General features: G+C 38.8%; 1 protein-coding gene across 1 annotated transcript in view; it reads left to right on the top strand.

The window, feature by feature from the left end:
- Positions 1-7,671: 7,671 nt before the first annotated feature.
- LOC311250386 (complement C3-like) overlaps positions 7,672-18,946 on the top strand; it is a gene marked incomplete at both ends in the record, with an annotated part of 29,985 nt that continues 18,710 nt past the window's right edge. The window contains 17 exons of the mRNA XM_084342022.1: positions 7,672-7,739; positions 9,163-9,358; positions 9,507-9,669; positions 9,886-9,980; positions 10,343-10,431; positions 11,441-11,523; positions 11,630-11,717; positions 11,893-11,995; positions 12,233-12,353; positions 12,642-12,757; positions 13,903-14,049; positions 14,677-14,776; positions 14,909-15,003; positions 16,084-16,275; positions 16,427-16,582; positions 16,885-17,011; positions 18,756-18,791. Of these exons, the coding sequence (XP_084198148.1) occupies positions 7,672-7,739; positions 9,163-9,358; positions 9,507-9,669; positions 9,886-9,980; positions 10,343-10,431; positions 11,441-11,523; positions 11,630-11,717; positions 11,893-11,995; positions 12,233-12,353; positions 12,642-12,757; positions 13,903-14,049; positions 14,677-14,776; positions 14,909-15,003; positions 16,084-16,275; positions 16,427-16,582; positions 16,885-17,011; positions 18,756-18,791 (1,975 nt within the window). The remainder of the gene's footprint in view (positions 7,740-9,162; positions 9,359-9,506; positions 9,670-9,885; positions 9,981-10,342; positions 10,432-11,440; positions 11,524-11,629; positions 11,718-11,892; positions 11,996-12,232; positions 12,354-12,641; positions 12,758-13,902; positions 14,050-14,676; positions 14,777-14,908; positions 15,004-16,083; positions 16,276-16,426; positions 16,583-16,884; positions 17,012-18,755; positions 18,792-18,946) is intronic.

Below are 18,946 nucleotides of genomic sequence, written 5' to 3'. Positions count from 1 at the left end.
GTGAGTTGGAGGCTCGGCTCCGCAGCATGGAAACTCCGACTGTAACTGCTGCAGTTAGCCACTTAGCTAGTGCGGACCGAGCAACCGTAGCTTCAGCTAGCCGTCCCTCGGCAACTCCCGAGCAGCCGGGACAGCAGGGCGGCTGGGTGACTGAACGAAGGAAGCATAATACCAAGCCAAAGCACACATTACATGACCTGCCGCTTCACGTTTCAAACAAATTTTCCCCACTCAGCGACACACCCGCTGAGAAACCAACTCTGGTCATTGGCAGCGCCATAGTACGAAACGTGAAGTTAGAGGCACCAGCGACCATAGTGAAATGCATCCCAGGGGCCAGAGCGGGCGACATCGAATCAAACTTGAAACTGCTGGCTAAAGCTAAACGTAAATATAGTAAGATCATAATACATGTCGGCGGTAATGACTCCTGGCTACGCCAGTCGGAAGTCACTAAGATTAATGTTGAGTCGGTGTGTAACTATGCCAAAACAATGTCGGACTCCGTAGTTTTCTCTGGGCCCCTACCAAACCTAACCAGTGATGACATGTTCAGCCGCATGTCATCATTCAACCGCTGGCTGTCGAGGTGGTGTCCAGCAAACGATGTGGGCTTTGTTGATAATTGCCGGACTTTCTGGGGAAAACCTGGTCTCATTAGGAGAGACGGCATCCATCCCACTTTGGACGGAGCGGCTCTCATCTCTAGAAATTTAACCCATTTCATTAGCCAACAACCAGCCTGACAACCCAGAGTTGAGACCAGGAGACAGAGCTGCAGTCTTACACGCTTCTCTGAGCTTCCATTAGATCAGTTGCACACCCAAAACTTCATTGAGACTGTGTCTGCCCCCCGACCACCTAAATTAATTAAATTAATCAAATCAAAAGTCCACAGAAGAGGAGTTGTGCATGAAAATCTAATAAAAATTAACAGCAACTCTGCAATCTCAAAACAAGACAAGAGAATTAAATCTAAACTCCTAAATATCAGATCCCTGTCATCGAAAGCTGTACTAGTAAATGACTTAATTTCAGACTGTAATATTGATTTATTCTGTCTTACTGAAACTTGGCTGCATCCTGAAGAATATGTCAGCCTGAATGAATCCACTCCACCCAGTCATATTAATACTCACATTCCTCGAGGCTCTGGCCGAGGAGGTGGTGTTGCAGCTATTTATGACTTAAGTCTGTCAATCATTCCTAAACCTAAATTAAATTATAACTCATTTGAAAGCCTTGTTCTGAGTCTTTCACATCCAACGTGGAAAACTTTACAGCCAGTTCTATTTGTTGTAGTGTATCGAGCACCTGGTCCTTACTCAGAATTTTTATCTGAATTCTCTGAGTTTTTATCAAGTCTAGTCCTCAAATCAGATAAAGTAATTATTGTAGGTGATTTTAATATTCATGTGGATGTCGTTAATGATAGCCTTAGTACTGCATTTATCTCATCATTAGACTCTATTGGCTTCTCTCAGTGTGTACATAAACCAACTCACTGTTTTGACCACACCCTTGACCTTGTTCTAGCTTATGGTATCGAGATTGAAAATCTAACAGTTTCTCCACAGAATCCTCTTTTATCAGACCATCACTTAATAACTTTTGAAGTTCTATTACTGGACTACACACCATTAGGCAAAAACTCCTTCACTAGATGTCTATTTTCTAATTTGAAAGGAAATGGCGTTCCACCAACTTGGAAGAATCCCGCTAAGCCTGGAAAGATAGCCTTAAAATATATAGGAAGGCCCTCCGCAATGCCAGAGCAAGCTATTACTCGTCATTAATAGAGGAAAACAAAAACAACACCAGGTTTCTTTTCAGCACTGTAGCCAGGCTGACAGAAAGTCACAGCTCTACTGAACCATGTATTCCTACAACGCTCAGTAGTAATGACTTCATGAGCTTCTTTAATGATAAAATTTTAACTATTAGAGACAAAATCCATCATCGCTTGCCCTCAACTGGCACTATTGTATCTTTAAACACAGGAACCTCAGAAACAGTTGTAAATTCTTATATTTAGACTGCTTCTCTCCCATCGACCTCCACCAACTAACTTCGATGGTTTCTTCATCTAGACGAACAACTTGTCTCCTAGACCCCATCCCAACTAGGTTGCTGAAAGATACTTTACCTTTAATTAGCACATCTCTACTAGAAATGATCAACCTGTCTCTATTAACAGGATACGTACCACAATCCTTTAAACTAGCTGTAATTAGACCGCTCCTTAAAAAGCCTAATCTTGATCCAGAAGCTTTAGCCAACTATAGACCTATATCCAACCTCCCTTTCCTCTCAAGATCCTTGAGAAAGCAGTCGCCAACCAGCTATGTGACTTTCTTCATAAAAATAGTTTATATGAGGATTTTCAATCAGGTTTTAGAGCACATCATAGCACAGAGACGGCACTGGTGAAAGTTACAAATGACCTCCTAATCGCTTCTGACAAAGGACTTGTCTCTGTCCTGGTCTTACTAGATCTTAGTGCTGCATTTGATACCATTGATCATCACATTCTACTACAGAGACTGGAACACTCAATTGGCATTAAAGGACCCGGATTAAACTGGTTTAAGTCCTATTTATCGGATCGATTTCAGTTTGTACATGTTAATGATGAGTCATCCCTGTATACCAAGGTTAGTCATGGTGTTCCTCAAGGCTCTGTGCTTGGACCCATACTATTCACCTTATATATGCTCCCTCTAGGAAATATAATTCGGAAACACTCCATAAACTTTCATTGTTATGCAGATGTTACACAGTTATACCTATCAATAAAGCCAAATGAAACTAATCAGCTTACTAAACTCCATGCATGTCTCAAGGACATTAAGACCTGGATGACCTGCAATTTTCTGCTGTTAAACTCAGATAAAACCGAAGTTATAGTACTTGGTCCTAAACACCTTAGAGATGCATTATCTAATGATATAGCGAGTTTGGATGGCATTAACTTGGCCTCCAGCCCCACCATCAGGAATCTGGGAGTTATCTTTGATCAAGATATGTCCTTCAACTCCCACATAAAACAAATTTCAAGGTCTGCATTTTTTCATCTACGTAACATTGCAAAAATCAGGCCCATCCTGTCTCAAAAAGACGCAGAAAAGCTAGTCCATGCATTTGTTACTTCCAGGCTGGACTATTGTAATTCTCTATTATCAGGCTGCCCTAACAAGTCTCTAAAGAGTCTCCAGCTGGTCCAGAATGCTGCAGCACGTGTACTGACAGGAACTAAGAAAAGAGATCATATTACTCCTGTATTGGCCTCTCTGCACTGGCTCCCTGTAAAATCAAGAATAGAGTTTAAAATCCTTCTCCTCACTTACAAAGCTGTTAATGGTCAGGCACCATCATATCTCCAGGAGCTCATACTACCCTATCACCCAACTAGAGCATTACGCTCCCAGAACGCAGGATTATTTGTAGTTCCTAAAGTCTCCAAAAGTAGAATGGGAGCCAGAGCCTTCAGCTATCAAGCTCCTCTTCTGTGGAACCATCTTCCTGTTTTGGTCCGGGAGGCGGACACCCTCTCTACCTTTAAGAGTAGACTTAAGACCTTCCTCTTCGATAGAGCTTATAGTTAGAGCTGGTCCAGGACAGGCCCAGGCCTGTCCTGGACCAGCTCTTAGTTATGCTGCTATAGGCCTAGTCCGGGGGACAATGACACACTGAGCTTCTCTCTCCTCCCCTCTCCTCTCCTCTCCATCTGTATACATTATGCCTGTATACATGCCCCATCTCTGCATGTCACTGACTTCACTTCTTCCCCGGAGTCCTTGTGCTTTCTAGTCCTACAGGCTCCCATGGATCCTGGCCGCGCCCGGGTCGTGGATGCGCCCACTGCTATGGCCCTGCCTGATCGTGGATGCGCCCACTGCTATGGCCCTGCCTGATCGTGAATGCGCCTACTGCCATGACCCTGCCTGACACCCACCACTACTGTCGCTAATATTAGTCACATCTCTGTTACATACGTTCCACTACTATTATTGTAATGCATTACTACATACCATCCTTACCATTAATCACTACTACTGTTATCACTAGTAATCACATTTCCATGTGCATTTCATTATTATTGCTGTAATACATCTTTATGTACTTTCACTCCTGTCAACCATCGCTTATAATTGTATACATTGTGATCTTGTTGATCTGCTCTGTACATGCAACATCTATTGCACGTCTGTCCGTCCTGGGAGAGGGATCCCTCCTCTGTGGCTCTCCCTGAGGTTTCTTCCGCATTTTTTTTTCCCTGTTAAAAGGGCCTTTTTTTGGGGCAAGTTTTTCCTCACTCGAATCGAGGGTCGAAGGACAGAGGGTGTCGTCTCTGTACAGATTGTAAAGCCCTCTGAGGCAAACTGTGATTTGTGAATTTGGGCTATACAAATAAAATTTGATTTGATTTGATTTGATTTGATTTGATTTGAAAAGATAGATGCATGTGGCACCATAATCCTGTTTCCATTTGGTCAAATTGCCTTCTCTTGACGAAAATAAAATGACTGAAAAAATCTCATAATATTTGTTCATGTGTTCATGCATTGCAACGCACGCACACACACACACACACATAATGTCACGATCCCTTTGTGTGGCTGGGCAATATTGCCAAAAATGTTACAATGATAAAAGTTGATTACTATCACAATAATTGTAAGAGAGGTAGGGATCTACAGCTGATTCGTTTAGGTTAATTACAGCATCCAAGATGGTGTGTCGGTCAGGACACAAGAAGGAGGGGAGGCTGGCGTCTCTGCCCGTGGCAGCAGGAAGGAGGGGCTATGCTCTCCCTTCAAAATAAAAGCCTTTTATACAATAATAGTCAAATCAATATTTCTTGTTTAAAAAATAGTTTTTGCTGCTGAGGTGCAGAGACAGTTGATTGTCGTTTTTGAAGTATTATTGTCTCAACATGAGAAACAGTGTCTGAACAGCAGAACATTTACTTAGTCTGAGGTAAGACATTAAAAAAAATGTTAATGATGAAATCTTTTTAACGTGAAAATAGTCATAGATCCCGTTTCAGTCCTGTTGCCTCATCAAAATAAAAGAACATATTAAGTGCTGCAGTGTGCCGCACGCATGTAATTTAGGATGGCTTAGGAGCCAAACTTTTTAAAGGATTATGCCAACAAATAATACAATTAATAAAAATTAAATATCTTAATTGTGGTTGGTAGCATGTACAGATGGTTTGAAACATGTTGTAAATATAGTGGCTGACAATCTAATCAAGATAAATAGACAATAGAAAAATCATTACTGAGTGTCCACTTTCGACACTAGTTTGTAATTGTAATATCTTACTTTCTGCATGCTCTTACTGATTGTTTTGTTCAAACAATGAAACAGGCTTGTGGTGTTGCCAGTCTGGCATGTGTCATCACCCTGTCTTGAACTCGTCAGGCACAATACACTTTATTCAGTAGCTGTGTTTACATGGACCATAATATTCTTATAATAACTAGAATAATAGCCTAATCAGAAAAAAAAAATGCTCCAACCAACTTAATCAAAAGAGACTTTGAGTTTGAAAAGTGTCCAGTGGAGACGTTTGTATGGACATGCTGTTTTACATTTCTATAAAGTTCAAAAGTCAAATCTTGCAATGGGTGGTTTATGGGTAAATTAAATCAAATACATTGTCCTCATGGGCTTCACTGGCCCAGACTAACAGTGATTTCTTAACTCCTGAGTTATTGTAAATGAAATACATAAACAGTTTCAGTGGAGGTAACTGTACTGACATAATTGCTTACACCTTTGACTCTTTTAGCTTAGCTAATGAGAATGATTTCAGTGACACTTATTTGGTGAGTTTATTTAATGTTCAGAGATTACTTAAGTTTTTGACTAACATAGTTGCTCAAATTGAACTACATAGTATAAATCAGTTTGGTGATTCATGCTTTGAGAATTGTAACAGTCAGAAAATATATTTAAGCAACAAAGAAAAATAAAAATAAAGGAGCAACAATAAGACATGGGGTTTTCTGAATTAGTAATCATTAACTGTAATGGATACAGGGTGATGATGAAAAATTGGGAGAAATAGTTTAACACTGTTCCATTTTATCGTACACTGGTTTTTCAAATGATGCCACTGGCCTAAATTTTCACACAATGTTTAATCCAAGCTTACATAGTGATGCAAAGCAAACGGTGTCAATAACAATGATGCAATGTTTTATTGATCTACTGCGGGAACTTAGTCAAGATAATCAATAGATCACTCATTATGTGTAAAGTCCTTGCTGGAGCTCATGATCGTCATTATATTCTTTGACAGTCTACGTGTTCACAAAAAACCTTTGTTTTTATTAGCTGTGCTAATTGCATGGATATTGGTCTGTCAGCCAGTCGCTCCACCAGTTTAATTCTGATTGCAACATCTCAACAAACGTGTGAATGAGTACCATCAAATTTGCAATGTAATTCACGTCCCCTTCAGTCTTAACCTTTGGGTGTGTAACATCCAATTAATTTGTGCATATTGCATTTCCTGTTTTATTCTGAAAGGCTAACATCTCCTGCTGTTTCATTTCCTGCTCTCATGTGTTTCCTGCCTCCATGACTTTCCAAACCTGCTTCCAACTTACCTGCCTCTGATCTGGCATTCTTGCTAGTGTTTGTTACTGTGGTTTTTGACTTCACTTTTGTTTTTTGCCAACTCCTTTCCTGGATTTGTTTGCCTTGTTGAATTGACCTCCTATGACTGCCTGTTTCTTCAGTAAAGACTTTGCCCTTTTGAACTTAACTCTGTGTCATTGGAATTTCTGGATGTCTCTTTTAGCACCATTATCAGATCAAAATTGTATTTTGTCCAATACTTTAAAACATTCGTATCTGTGAATTATATAAGGGCTGCAAAGGTGACAATGTTAAACTGAAATTATTCAAATGTAATGGCTTTAATCTCACTGTCTTATATAAATTAAGACGAATGGTATTGTGTAAAGATCTTTGCTGAGTTCGACAAGAAGTTGAAGTTTATTCAAGCAACCTCATGTAGAAATTGGCACTTTGTGTATTTTGGCGCTCCCTGCAGTTTCTGAGTGTTGGTGCTAACTGCAAACTCATTACATCAAAATATTATGTGTTGAAAACTTGTCTTTTGAAATAAAAGTGTTTGTAACACTGTGATCCAGGATACAAAAATCTAATTTACAACAATAAAATATCAACTTTTATAATGGGTTTGCCTGTTGTTGCCACAATCATTTTCACCTTATAAACATTCCTCTGTAAACCGCCTATAAAAGCCAAAAGTTTGCTCAAATAATTGTTGCCTTGTCAATAAGATGTATGCCAAATTTACAAGAACTTCATTGCCAAACGATCGTTGTCATGTTCAGACTTTGGAACATATTTCTGCCTGAAATAAAAACTGGATTCTACATTTAAAGCACATTAGGAAGGAGATCTATGGGTGCTCAGATCAGTAATGAGTGGTTACAGCAAGCAAACACAGTTCCAATGCAAACATGGGCACCTGATTATTGTTTACCTACCTTATCTATAAAATTGTGCACCTCTCGTTTAACGGGAAGAGAACTAAAGGGTCAGGAGGAGGGAGTTTGGTGTGTAAAGGACGGTGTTGTACAGCGAGAGTCTACATTGACAGCAGATATGAGATCAAGCCGTAGGATGTGTGTGACCCAGCTGTGGCTGCTGGCCTTTCTGGCCTTTTTCTCTCTGACCGATGGATCTCAATTGTGAGTAGACCTGCCTCACCTTCAGAGACCCTGAATGTCTGTTCAAAAGTTCTTTAGGTTAAATGAACTAAAATGTTATTAGCCCTGTTGCATACCATTGCTATTTCTTCTTGGTTGCTTTGGCACAATTGTGCTATTTCAGTACACACTTATTTTCCCACAATTGGTGCTTTTCTTTTTGTTTTCATACATAAATCATATGTTTCATCTTCCAATGACCCAATTATTAATTACTGTATGTTAGTCTCAGTGACAAAAATAGGTTAGACTGCTTTTCTAATTAATTGTATTATATAATAATGTAAAAAGAGTCTAGTTGTTTGCAAATATAAATGTAAATTGTTGTAAGTTGCTTTGATCTGATATTGTAATAATGTCCAATAATTGTTAACAGATTCATATGTTCTCCTAAAAGATACAGCTCAGGAGCTAATTTTTCACAAAAATATTTTCACCACAGGAGGAAAATCTTAGTTTTATATACTCTGATTACCACAATTCTGTAAAATTGAGGATACAGACATGACAGAGGGCAGCAGATTTACATGTTGTTTTTAACTTCTTGAAAGTTCCTAAATTTACATGAATTTGTATACATACTTGCCAACCATGAGACCTCAGAAAAAGGGAGGATTTTGAAACCAAAGTGGGGTTGAAGTGGTCCCAAAAAATGTGAGACTCATGGATTATGGTGTTTCCTGCATGCTGGTGGCATGCAGGAAACACCATAATCCATGAGTCATGCTGATTTGAATTCTACTTTGAATTCTCAGAAAAAGAAATTGAAAACTTGCAAAATCAACATGGCAGATTTTTCAGCCTCTTTCCTTCAAGACTTTACGTCAAAACCCTTATGGATTTGATGTTGCTGTTGCTGCAAGTGACACAAAAGCCACTTTGAAATCCAATACGAGCAGCCAGAGTGTCAGGAGAGTCACATCTGTAGAAATCAGATTTGAATTGCATTTCAAACCACCTGCAAATGTGGTTTGAATTTGCGAAAAATTGCATGGATATGCCAAAAAAACAGATATGGGCTTTGGGTAGTCTGAATATTGCAGATGTTTCATTCCTAACCAAGGAAAAGTTCACCCAAAAATGAAAATTCACTTAACCTCAATTTACCTGCATGCCAATGAAAAGTCAGGGGAAGTTTAAGTTTAAGGGAGCAAACCTGAAAAAGGTTGGGAACCACTTCTTTATCATGACACTTCATTATTTTGTGTTTGATTAAAATGCCTTAAATGCATCCAACAAGAAAGAACGTGCTCTTTCATTAAATCCTATCCTATTCAGCACTCTGGCCAACTGTCATTGTGATGTGCTTTATGAATACATTTTCATTGGATTGGAAATCCTAAACAGCATGTGGCGTCCTCTGCACAGTGACTACATCTATTCTCCATCTTTCCCTGCTCTACAGGCAGGTGATGTCTGCCCCCAACTTGTTGCGGGTAGGAGCAGCAGAAAACATCTTTGTGGAGTGTCAAGATTGCACAGGAGCAGACATTAGGGTTGAAGTCATTGTGATGAACCATCCAACCAAAACCAAAAGGCTGGCATCCACAACTGTGACCCTCACCAGTGGAAACAGCTTCCAGGAGCTCGCACAAATAACGGTAAATGAAATGTTACTGTATTTTTTTTAATGTTACTGTGAGCTGGCCTAATTTTCTACTGTATAATGACCACAAATGAACGATCTAGAATATTGAATGCCGCACTCTTCTCCTCATGCTCTGCTTTCTTCTCTGCGTGGTGTTTCAGATCCCTGCTGGTGACTTTAGTAAAGATCCCAACATGAAGCAGTATGTGTACCTGCAAGCTCAGTTCCCTGACCGACTGCTGGAGAAAGTCGTCTTAGCGTCCTTCCAGTCCGGGTACATCTTCATCCAGACTGATAAGACCCTTTACACCCCCGAAAGCAAAGGTAAGTTCAATGTCTCTACATTACTAAGCAAAGATATTACAATAGAAAATATATATCACACTATTTATTTATTTTTTCAAATGAAACAATAAAACACATTATAAAATAAAGTAAGATGAACCGTTATTTTGACACAAGTATAATGAAGGGAAGTCAGAAAGTTGTTAAACAGTCACATGACTCACCAGCAAAATGAACTTTTTCTCTCTCTGTCAGTTCTTTACAGGATGTTTGCAGTGACACCCCTCATGGAGCCTGTAGAGAGGGATGAGGAAACCAACACGGATGCTTATATTGCCATTGAGATTGTGGTATTGTGTTTTATCTTTAATAAGCACAGAATTGATAAGCAAAACATCTCTGAATGAGATGACATCACAGTGCTTAATAGTGGGTCACTTACCTACAAATTACCCGAAAAAACAGAAACACATCTGGCACACCTTGTGTCACTGTTAGCTTTGGTGTGTATATTCAGTAACACCTGTCCTCCCACTCACTATAATAATAAATGCATGCCTCCCTCTAGTGGTTGAGTTGCACATTTAACACAGCCGATGTCTAGACACTGACTAGGCTCACGGACTGCAGACAAAATAAAAGCATTGCTTTGCTAAAAATTATTTATAAGCTGGCTAAGACCACTGTTATATACAATATCGTTTGTTTCTAGACCCCTGAAGGCATCATTTTACCACTTGATCCAGTCTCTCTGAAATCGGGGATCCACTCAGGAGATTACAAACTTGGTGAAATTGTCAGGTGAGTAGCCTGCTGTATCTTACTTAAATTGAATTGGCACGAATAACAGGTGAATTCAATTCAAACTAGAGATCATCTTGTGATGGGATCTCAACAGCTGCAACCCCTGTCAACATGTTCTGACCCATGAGTACTCTTTGTGATTACTACATTATAACATGAGTACTCAGTGCTCATGAGTCGGCCCACACCAATCTTCAAACTCAGCATCAGCGCCCCCTTCTTCAAAAAGATCACTGACCTGCTCAGCACACACCCATTTTTAGCTCTGCCTTCATGTTGACTTGAGTTTCATCACACCTTTGAGGTGTCATGACATAAAGGGAACCCTGTGCAGTGCCACGCACATTTCAGTAAACTGGAGTTTACAATCCTTACACTGTCTTGCTTGTTTAGCTGAGATAATATGAGACAATTCATAGTTGGAATGAAATGCCAAATCATAAGCACAGCTAGCTCGCTATTTAGCCAACACTGGAAATAAAAGGGAGCGCTATTAGCTAGCTAGCATTGGTGAAGGCAAATGTTTGTTAAAGTGTAACTTAATAGGGCCAAACTTACAAACTAGATAACGTGAGCGTTCTACCATAAACACACAATCTAATTCAGAAATTTTGAAGAAATAAAATAAAGTGTATAAGATAGATAGCTACTTAATTAATCTAGAGTGTCTCTGTTTAGATATAATCTTTAATTCTAAGTTGACAGACAGACATGTTAAAATAAATACATCTATGAACTGAAATGATCAGACTTAAAAGACTTACAATAAAAGTACAACCATTCTATCTATTCCACAGTTTAACCTGACAACATTAAACCCTTCTTCTAGACCTTACTGTTTCTGTGTTGCTGCTTTCTGTGGGACAGTATAAACAACAAGTGCTTTCAAGCTCATTCATCATCTGAAGTCTGATTCACGTGTCACCTTCAGTCTCAAAATGTTATGAATATTTGAATGACTCACTTGATTACTGGAATATGTGTTGTTGTGTGTTGTTGCGTTTAGTCCCGGACTGTGGAAGATGGTGGCCAAGTTCCACAGCAACCCACAGCAGAGCTACTCTGCAGAGTTCGAAGTCAAAGAATATGGTAAGTCCCTCATTACCTGCACTGTTTTTTTTAAAAACCTATACCTTCTATATTCACATACTTTTTACTTTTTTGGACATTCAATAAAACATTTTCAAATGTTAAGTGCTGCCCAGTTTTGAGGTGAAGGTGACGCCTGTGAGCCCCTTCTTCTACCTGGACAGTCCAGAGCTCACCGTCGACATCAGAGCTAGGTATGTGAAGGTTTTTGTTTTGTGGCTCAAGAGATCAGGTTCGACTGGTAGATTGACTGGAGGAGAAAATAGAGGATGTTGTTCAGAGGTTGTGTTGTGGCTCTTTTAGACAGTTGTGTTTTTGATTGTCCTATTTTACTTCTTTGTAGGCTTAAAAATGTCCTTGTGGCTTTAGGTATCTATCTGGTGAAGAGGTGGATGGGACGGCGTATGTGGTAATAGGGGTTATTCAAGAGGGTACCAAAAAGAGCTTTCCAGGTTCTCTTCAGAGAGTGCAGGTGTGTCTGTCAGTCTGCTCCTCGATTGGACAACATGTTTGACTTTTCTGTTTCATATTGTTTCTCTAAATTAAACTCTGTCACTGGTGTGGCCTCATCAACGCTAAATATTCTATCAGACTTTGAAAAATGTCTGTGATTTGACTGTTTTCTAAGTGTCTGCAGTTACAATATTTAAGCTTATTGTTAGATTCACATCTAGGAATACATTAATGACTGTTACATTCATTCTATTAGATTGCGAGAGGTATTGGAGTAGTCTCGCTGAGGAGAGAGCACATCACACAGACCTTCCGAAACATCAACGACCTGGTGGGGAGCTCCATATTTGTAGCTGTCAGTGTGCTGACAGAGAGCAGTAAGAAAGAGACACTTTTTGTGTTTGTATTTAGCTACGACTAATGACAAAGTCCATTTATTGTTTTACTGCTTCTTATTTGATGATTCAAGGCCTTTACTAACTGTTCCCCATCTCTGCTGACTTCTGGATGGATGGACATAAAAGTTACAGTTTTATTTTTAGGGCTTGGAGCAGAGGGGAATGTATAAAATAGTTTGTTTTGTTTGTGCTTTTTATCTGTAATGTTGCACAAAAGAACTTTTACAGGTTTTTAAAAACATGATTGTGATTTTTTTATCACAACAGGTGGTGAAATGGTGGAGGCAGAGTTAAGAGGTATTCAGATTGTCACGTCACCGTACACCATCCACTTCAAGAAAACGCCCAAATACTTCAAACCAGTAATGGCCTTCGATGTAGTGGTAAAGTACTTGACTGAATTTATATTTATGAACAATGACAACAAGGTTAGAAAACAAAGTTGTCTGTATCCTCAATTGCTATTTGAAAAACCCATTACTGACTATTGTCTCAGTCATTACTTTATTGCTGCCCAGCTACTGCAGTTTGCAGATGATTACAACATTTCCATGGTAGTATTAGATTGCTCTTAAAGTTTGCAAGAAGTCAAAATCGTTAGATGTTTTTATCACAGATGTCTTGCTCAGTATCTCACCTATAGTATAGAGCAGTAACAGGCCCAACAGTGGGAAGAAAAGCCGTTTGTAGGTATTTAAATGATGAATAAATGCTTTGCTTATTTTATAAGGAAAGCCATGTATGTATAAAAAGAAGAATGTTGCCAGAGGAGTGTGTCACCCAGGACCGTTCCTGATTCCTATACAAAAACACAACTTTATAACTTTATTCAGTGATTTGGGTGAAATGGGGTCATTTTATGGAGAAAATACTTGTTAGTCGGAGTACCGAGGTGATTTATGGAGTTTCCTGGGAGACAGACATCATGTTTTTGTTGCTAAAGTAAGTACTTATTACTGCCAAATGCAATTACCTGCTGTTGGCTCGGTAAGTGGTCCTTGCTGACTCAGCCAAGTTGCCAGGATCCAAAACTGGCAAGAAAACCACCTCGGTGCTATATTCTCTTTGTCAAACTGCTCTCCATCTGGGAGGCTGTGTCGTTCTGTCCCAGTTCGGTCATGTTTACTGGGAGCTGTCAGCTGGGGCAGGGCCAGCGTCAGAGGCTCCGTGTTTAGTGGATAGTGGTGTGACGTACATTCTGCACTTTTGGCCGCTGCCTGTTTTTACTGGAAACTCAAAACTATGTTGAAGCAAATAGCATTCTATTAGCCATTTCATGGTGACTTTAAAGGACTGAATTGTAAGAAAGTTGATCTCTGAGTCTCATTCGAAACTTATCAATAGTGGCGCTTTGGGAATATACACTAGGTCGGGTTGGCCGCCATCTCAAAGCGTCAGTTTTTGACGGGTAGGACATGAGACTCAAAAATCAACTTTTCTTCCAAATGGGACCTTTCAGTTTGTTTTTATGAGACAGATTTAATTAGATGTGTTCTGATTGATCAGCTGTTTGTGTCTCTGATGGCAGGTTGAAGTTGTGAATCCTGATGAAACTCCTGCACAAGGTGTTGCAGTGGTGGTTGATCCGGGCCAGGTGAGGGGCGTCACTGCAGCCAATGGCATGACTAGGGTCACCATCAATACAGAGTCAAGGACTGACAGACTGACGATCACTGTAAGTCTGATTTTTTTTTACCCTCAATGCATTACAGCGCATTTGACAAATGAATATTAAACCTACATGAATCCACACGTCAGCTAGATGTAGATTTGTCATTGTTGTGGTTCTGCTGCTCACACATTTACTGAATGATATGCCAAATTGTAAACGATGAGCTTACTGCAGTCTAGCAGCATCATGCTAAATATATACTAAGAGTCGGTGGATACCCAAACCGAAAGACTGTTGAACATTAGTTTGTCTTTGATGCTCAGATCTTCAAACCAGTACCTGCAGTTACAGCTTGTCTTTAAATTAGTTTGATTTTCATTTAGCGTTTTGCATTACAGTAGTGGATGACGGATAATCGCTTATACAAAAGCAAAACATAAAAAGAATGGGCTACGTCTGATGGAAACTAATTGTGGGTTGTATTGTATTGTATGTTTTGTTTTGTAAGTTTTCTGTTTTCATCAACTAAGGTTGGTATATTTAAGTTTATATTTAAATTTTGTGTTTGCAAATTTACCTAAATTAGTAAAAGTAATTGAATTGTAAAGCTAGGCTAAGCTTGGCCTGAATAGGGCCTTTATAAGTTTATATACCTTGTGTGTATGATTTATTGCGTGCATTTATTTGCAGGCAAAGACCGATGATCCTGTCATTACACGTGAGAGGCAAGCATCAGCATCCATGACAGCTCTCCCATATACCACAAAAAGCAACAACTACATCCACATAGGTGAGGAACATCCTCAAATGACAGCAGCTGGTAAAACGGAAAAAGTTGGTGTTGGCAATGGCAAGTACAGTATGTGCCATGCACTCGATCTTTTCAGTGTCTAGCACTCATTGCAACATGTCATTTTTGCAGGTGTGGATACGGCTGAGCTGGCATTAGGAGACAACCTGAAAATCAACCTTATACTCAACAGGCGGTCAAATCAAGACAAAGGCATCACATACCTGGTGAGAGATGTTTTACATCTCATCACATTATGGGGCGCAGATTGTAAAGTTGCGCATGCTTAAATAAACAGCAACTTTTTGACACATTTAGCACCAAACCCCATTAAAAAAACATATGTGATTTTTTTTTTTATTACTTTTGACCAGATTTACAGCAATATTTGTGAACTTTGTGATATTTACTTCTCTTGTAAAAATATAATGTCAATGTTAAATCTAAATAAAAAATCTAAATCTAAATGTTAAATGTTGAATGTTGAATGTTAAATCTAAATCTAAATGTTTAAATTTAACATTTAAATTTAGATTTAACATTTAGGTTAAATCTAAATTTAAATGTTAAATTTAAATCTAAATGTTAAATCTAAATCTAAATGTTGAATTTAAATCTAAATGTTAAATGTTAAATCTTAATCTAAATCGGTACACGGTAGCTTTTATTTTGGTACTTCCGGTGACAGGCAGTGTGAATTTGCATATTAGCTAAATATTTAGTTTCACCCGTGACATTTAGATTTAACATTTAGCATTTCGATTTATATTTAACATTTATATTTATATTTAACATTTATATTTATATTCAACATTTAGATTTAAATTTAACATTTAGATTTATGTTTAACATTTATATTTAAATGTAACATTTATATTTATATTTAACATTTATATTTAACATTTAGATTTAGATTTAGATTTAACATTTAACATTTAGATTTAATATTTAACGTTTGGATTTAGATTTAACATTTAGATTTAATATTTAACATTTACATTTAGAGTTTGTATTTAGATTAAACATTGACATTATATTTTTACAAAAGAAGTTCACAAATATTGCTGTAAATCTAGTCAAAAGTAACATTTTAAAATTCACATATGTTTTTTAAACGTGTTTTTTTGCTAAATGTGTCGAAAAGTTGCCGTTTATTTTAGCATGCGCAACTTTACAATCTGCGCCCCATAGTACATATGTTTGTTTGTGCACATGCATGAGTGTTTGTGTTCATTTTAGCAGGTGGTGCAGTGTATACATATATACTAATGTTGGTTAGAGGCTGATGTGTAATTTTTTGTCCCCAGATCCTGAGCAGAGGTCAACTGGTGAAAAAAGGCCGATACCACACAAGAGGCCAAGTACTGATTTCCCTGATAGTTCCCATTACCAAAGAAATGCTGCCATCATTCCGCATCATAGCCTACTACCATACAGATGACAATGAAGTGGTATCAGATTCTGTTTGGGTGGATGTCAAGGACTCCTGCATGGGCTCGGTGAGACACACAACACTGATGTTGCAGGGTTTAATTAATTAAGTGGGACACCCAAGCATAAACTGATAAAACTGAAGGTGTATATAAAAATAGAATTAATTTAATGTAACTGCTTGATTGAATAAAAATTGGCTCTTCCTCCCTTATTTAGTTGAAGCTGGAATCATCCAGACCTGCTCCATCATATGGACCTGGCAAGTTATTTCATCTGAAGATCACAGGAGACCCAGAGGCCACAGTAGGACTGGTGGCGGTTGATAAAGGCACCTATGTCCTCAACAACGAGCACCGCCTCACTCAGAAAAAGGCAATTTCCTTTCTTTTAAACTCTTTGAAATAATGTTATTTTAAGCCTTCAGTGTTATTGAGACTGATGTGACAGTGTGGTTTGAGTCTGACAGCTCCATGGAGCCTTTCTGTGTAGAGCTAGCATGTTATCCCTTTGTGTTAGTTTTTCTGCAGGTTGTTACCCAATATGACAAACTGCAACAAAAGGCAACAGAAATTAAAAAAAATAATGAAAATAAGTACAAACCAAAGATTTCCTTGTGTAGCTAAGCCCCGTCTGATTGTATTTCTGTGTGAATGACTTCCTCTTGTTCCTTTCAGGTGTGGGACATTGTAGAGAAGTCCGACACAGGCTGCACATCAGGTGGAGGGAAGGACAGCATGAGTGTGTTCTACGATGCTGGGCTGTTGTTTGAGTCCACTGCCTCTGGGACTCCCTACAGACAAGGTGACACTACACTACACACTACTGAATGTGCTTTAGTCATCAGCCATATTTACGTATTTTCATTATTTTACAGTTACAACATTTTGAGACTAAATAATAATAATAAAAAAAGTTTAAAGACATCACACTGACACTGATCATGTGTACATTTGTCCTAAGGAACTGTAGTTTAAAAATATACTACTTTGTCAAAAATATGTCACAATTCAGAATAAAGTTGTTCGACAAATAGAGTTGAAGAAGAGCATGTCGGATATACGCAAATCACGTAGGTGCAAGGCAACCAGGAAAACTGTTTAATGGAATCTAATAAAAAGTCTAATGAAGGCAACATTTCTTTACCATTTTGAGTGTGAATGTCAGAAAATAAATGTTTCCCGTTTAAGAAATGTTTTATTTTTTTTAATTGTGGAAAGCCGTCGTTGTAAAAATGGTGATGTGATGCTGGAAGTTAATCATTATGTGAACTTCTTTCCTCAGTTTACCTTACACCTTACTTCACTGTGGTATAAGTGCTGCAAATTAACGGCATCAAGTCTTTCAGACTGAGCAGCGAATACCTGGAGTTGAGTGCATTTTTTTCGATATAGTAAGCTGTTTTCACAGTTAGACCCCGTTTACACGGACAGAAAAGGCATATATTTTCATGCGGCTTGGCCTTTCATTTACACGAAAACAGGGGTTTTATCACGGAAAACGATCATATCTAAAAACCAACCAAAGTGGAGATTTCTGAAAACGCTGTTTTTGTGTTTGCGTGTGTACTGGGTCCAACAGAGTTTTAGGTACTCAAACGTCACAGTATGCGACTAAAAATGCATCACGTCACGTGAGCGTCCTATGTTTACAGTTTGTTTTCTTACTGATCATGGATGCTCATAAGATAGTGCTCATTTTTAGGTTTGTGCAAACGCTTTTGGCCTGTTTTCATTTGCAAACACAACTGCTCTACTATATCGAGGAGCAGAGGCGAAGAAGTGCCAGAGGTCAGCAGTTTTTCTACAGCTTTCACCCCCAAGACATGATGTATTCCTGTTATTGTGTTAACACCTGTACAGTGTTTCCAATCCAGACCACACAAGGCAGCACATTACATTATTTACATTTGTGGATAGCTCTTTGCGAAATGGTAGATTGTGAGGATTACTGTTGCTGCAGTATCTTACAAAAACTAACAATGAAGCGACATTCAACTCATCCAGCTGTATGGCAAAGTAGTCCATGAGTTGGCATTTGATGTCATCACTCATGTCAAAAGTGCTTCTGCTCTTGTGTCTTTGGGGAGTGGTATTGACTGTATGTTCCTTACATCTGCCATTCTTGGCACATAGCCACAGTGCCCAGTTTTTAGAAGAAAAACAGCCTCAAAGAAAGCAGAATGAAACATTTTCATCAGTGTAATGACCACATGAAAATGTTGCAACTTCCCTAAAAAGAGCAACCATTGGTTTGCCTGTACAATTACAATAAATATATATTGTATGGACACAGAGGCCTTACTGTGTCTACCACTGGTGGACTAAGGGGGCAGAAAAACTGCCACAAAGGTGCCCTCTTGGATGCCCCGATGGTAGATAAAACATGATAAAGTGCCCTTCCAGTACCCTTTCTGTGTGCTGGTGCCCCACTGCATACAGCTGCTGCCCTTTTAATTTTTTTTGCCCCTGCCCTTCTAGTCCACTGGTGTCTACTGTGTCAAATTACCCCTCCTCTGTTTAAGACTTTGTGTGTTTTACATTTCCAGAGTTGAAGTGTCAAGGCCCCGGCAGGAAGAAACGAGGTAAAAATCATAGCTTAAATGACCAAATATATTCTGTAACATATTCCCTAAACTTCTGTGTGACATTTCATGCTCTCCAAAATGTTTCTTGGATATCTGACTTTTAAAATATATGTCTGTGTTATGGTATGTGGAAGCAGGTGAAGCTATCTTGT

The sequence above is a fragment of the Pagrus pagrus genome (assembly GCF_965226575.1).
Source record: "Pagrus pagrus genome assembly, chromosome: 2".
Taxonomy (NCBI): Eukaryota; Metazoa; Chordata; class Actinopteri; order Spariformes; family Sparidae; genus Pagrus; species Pagrus pagrus.
Note: the sequence above shows the minus strand (reverse complement) of the source record. Positions and strands in the feature narration are given on the sequence as shown.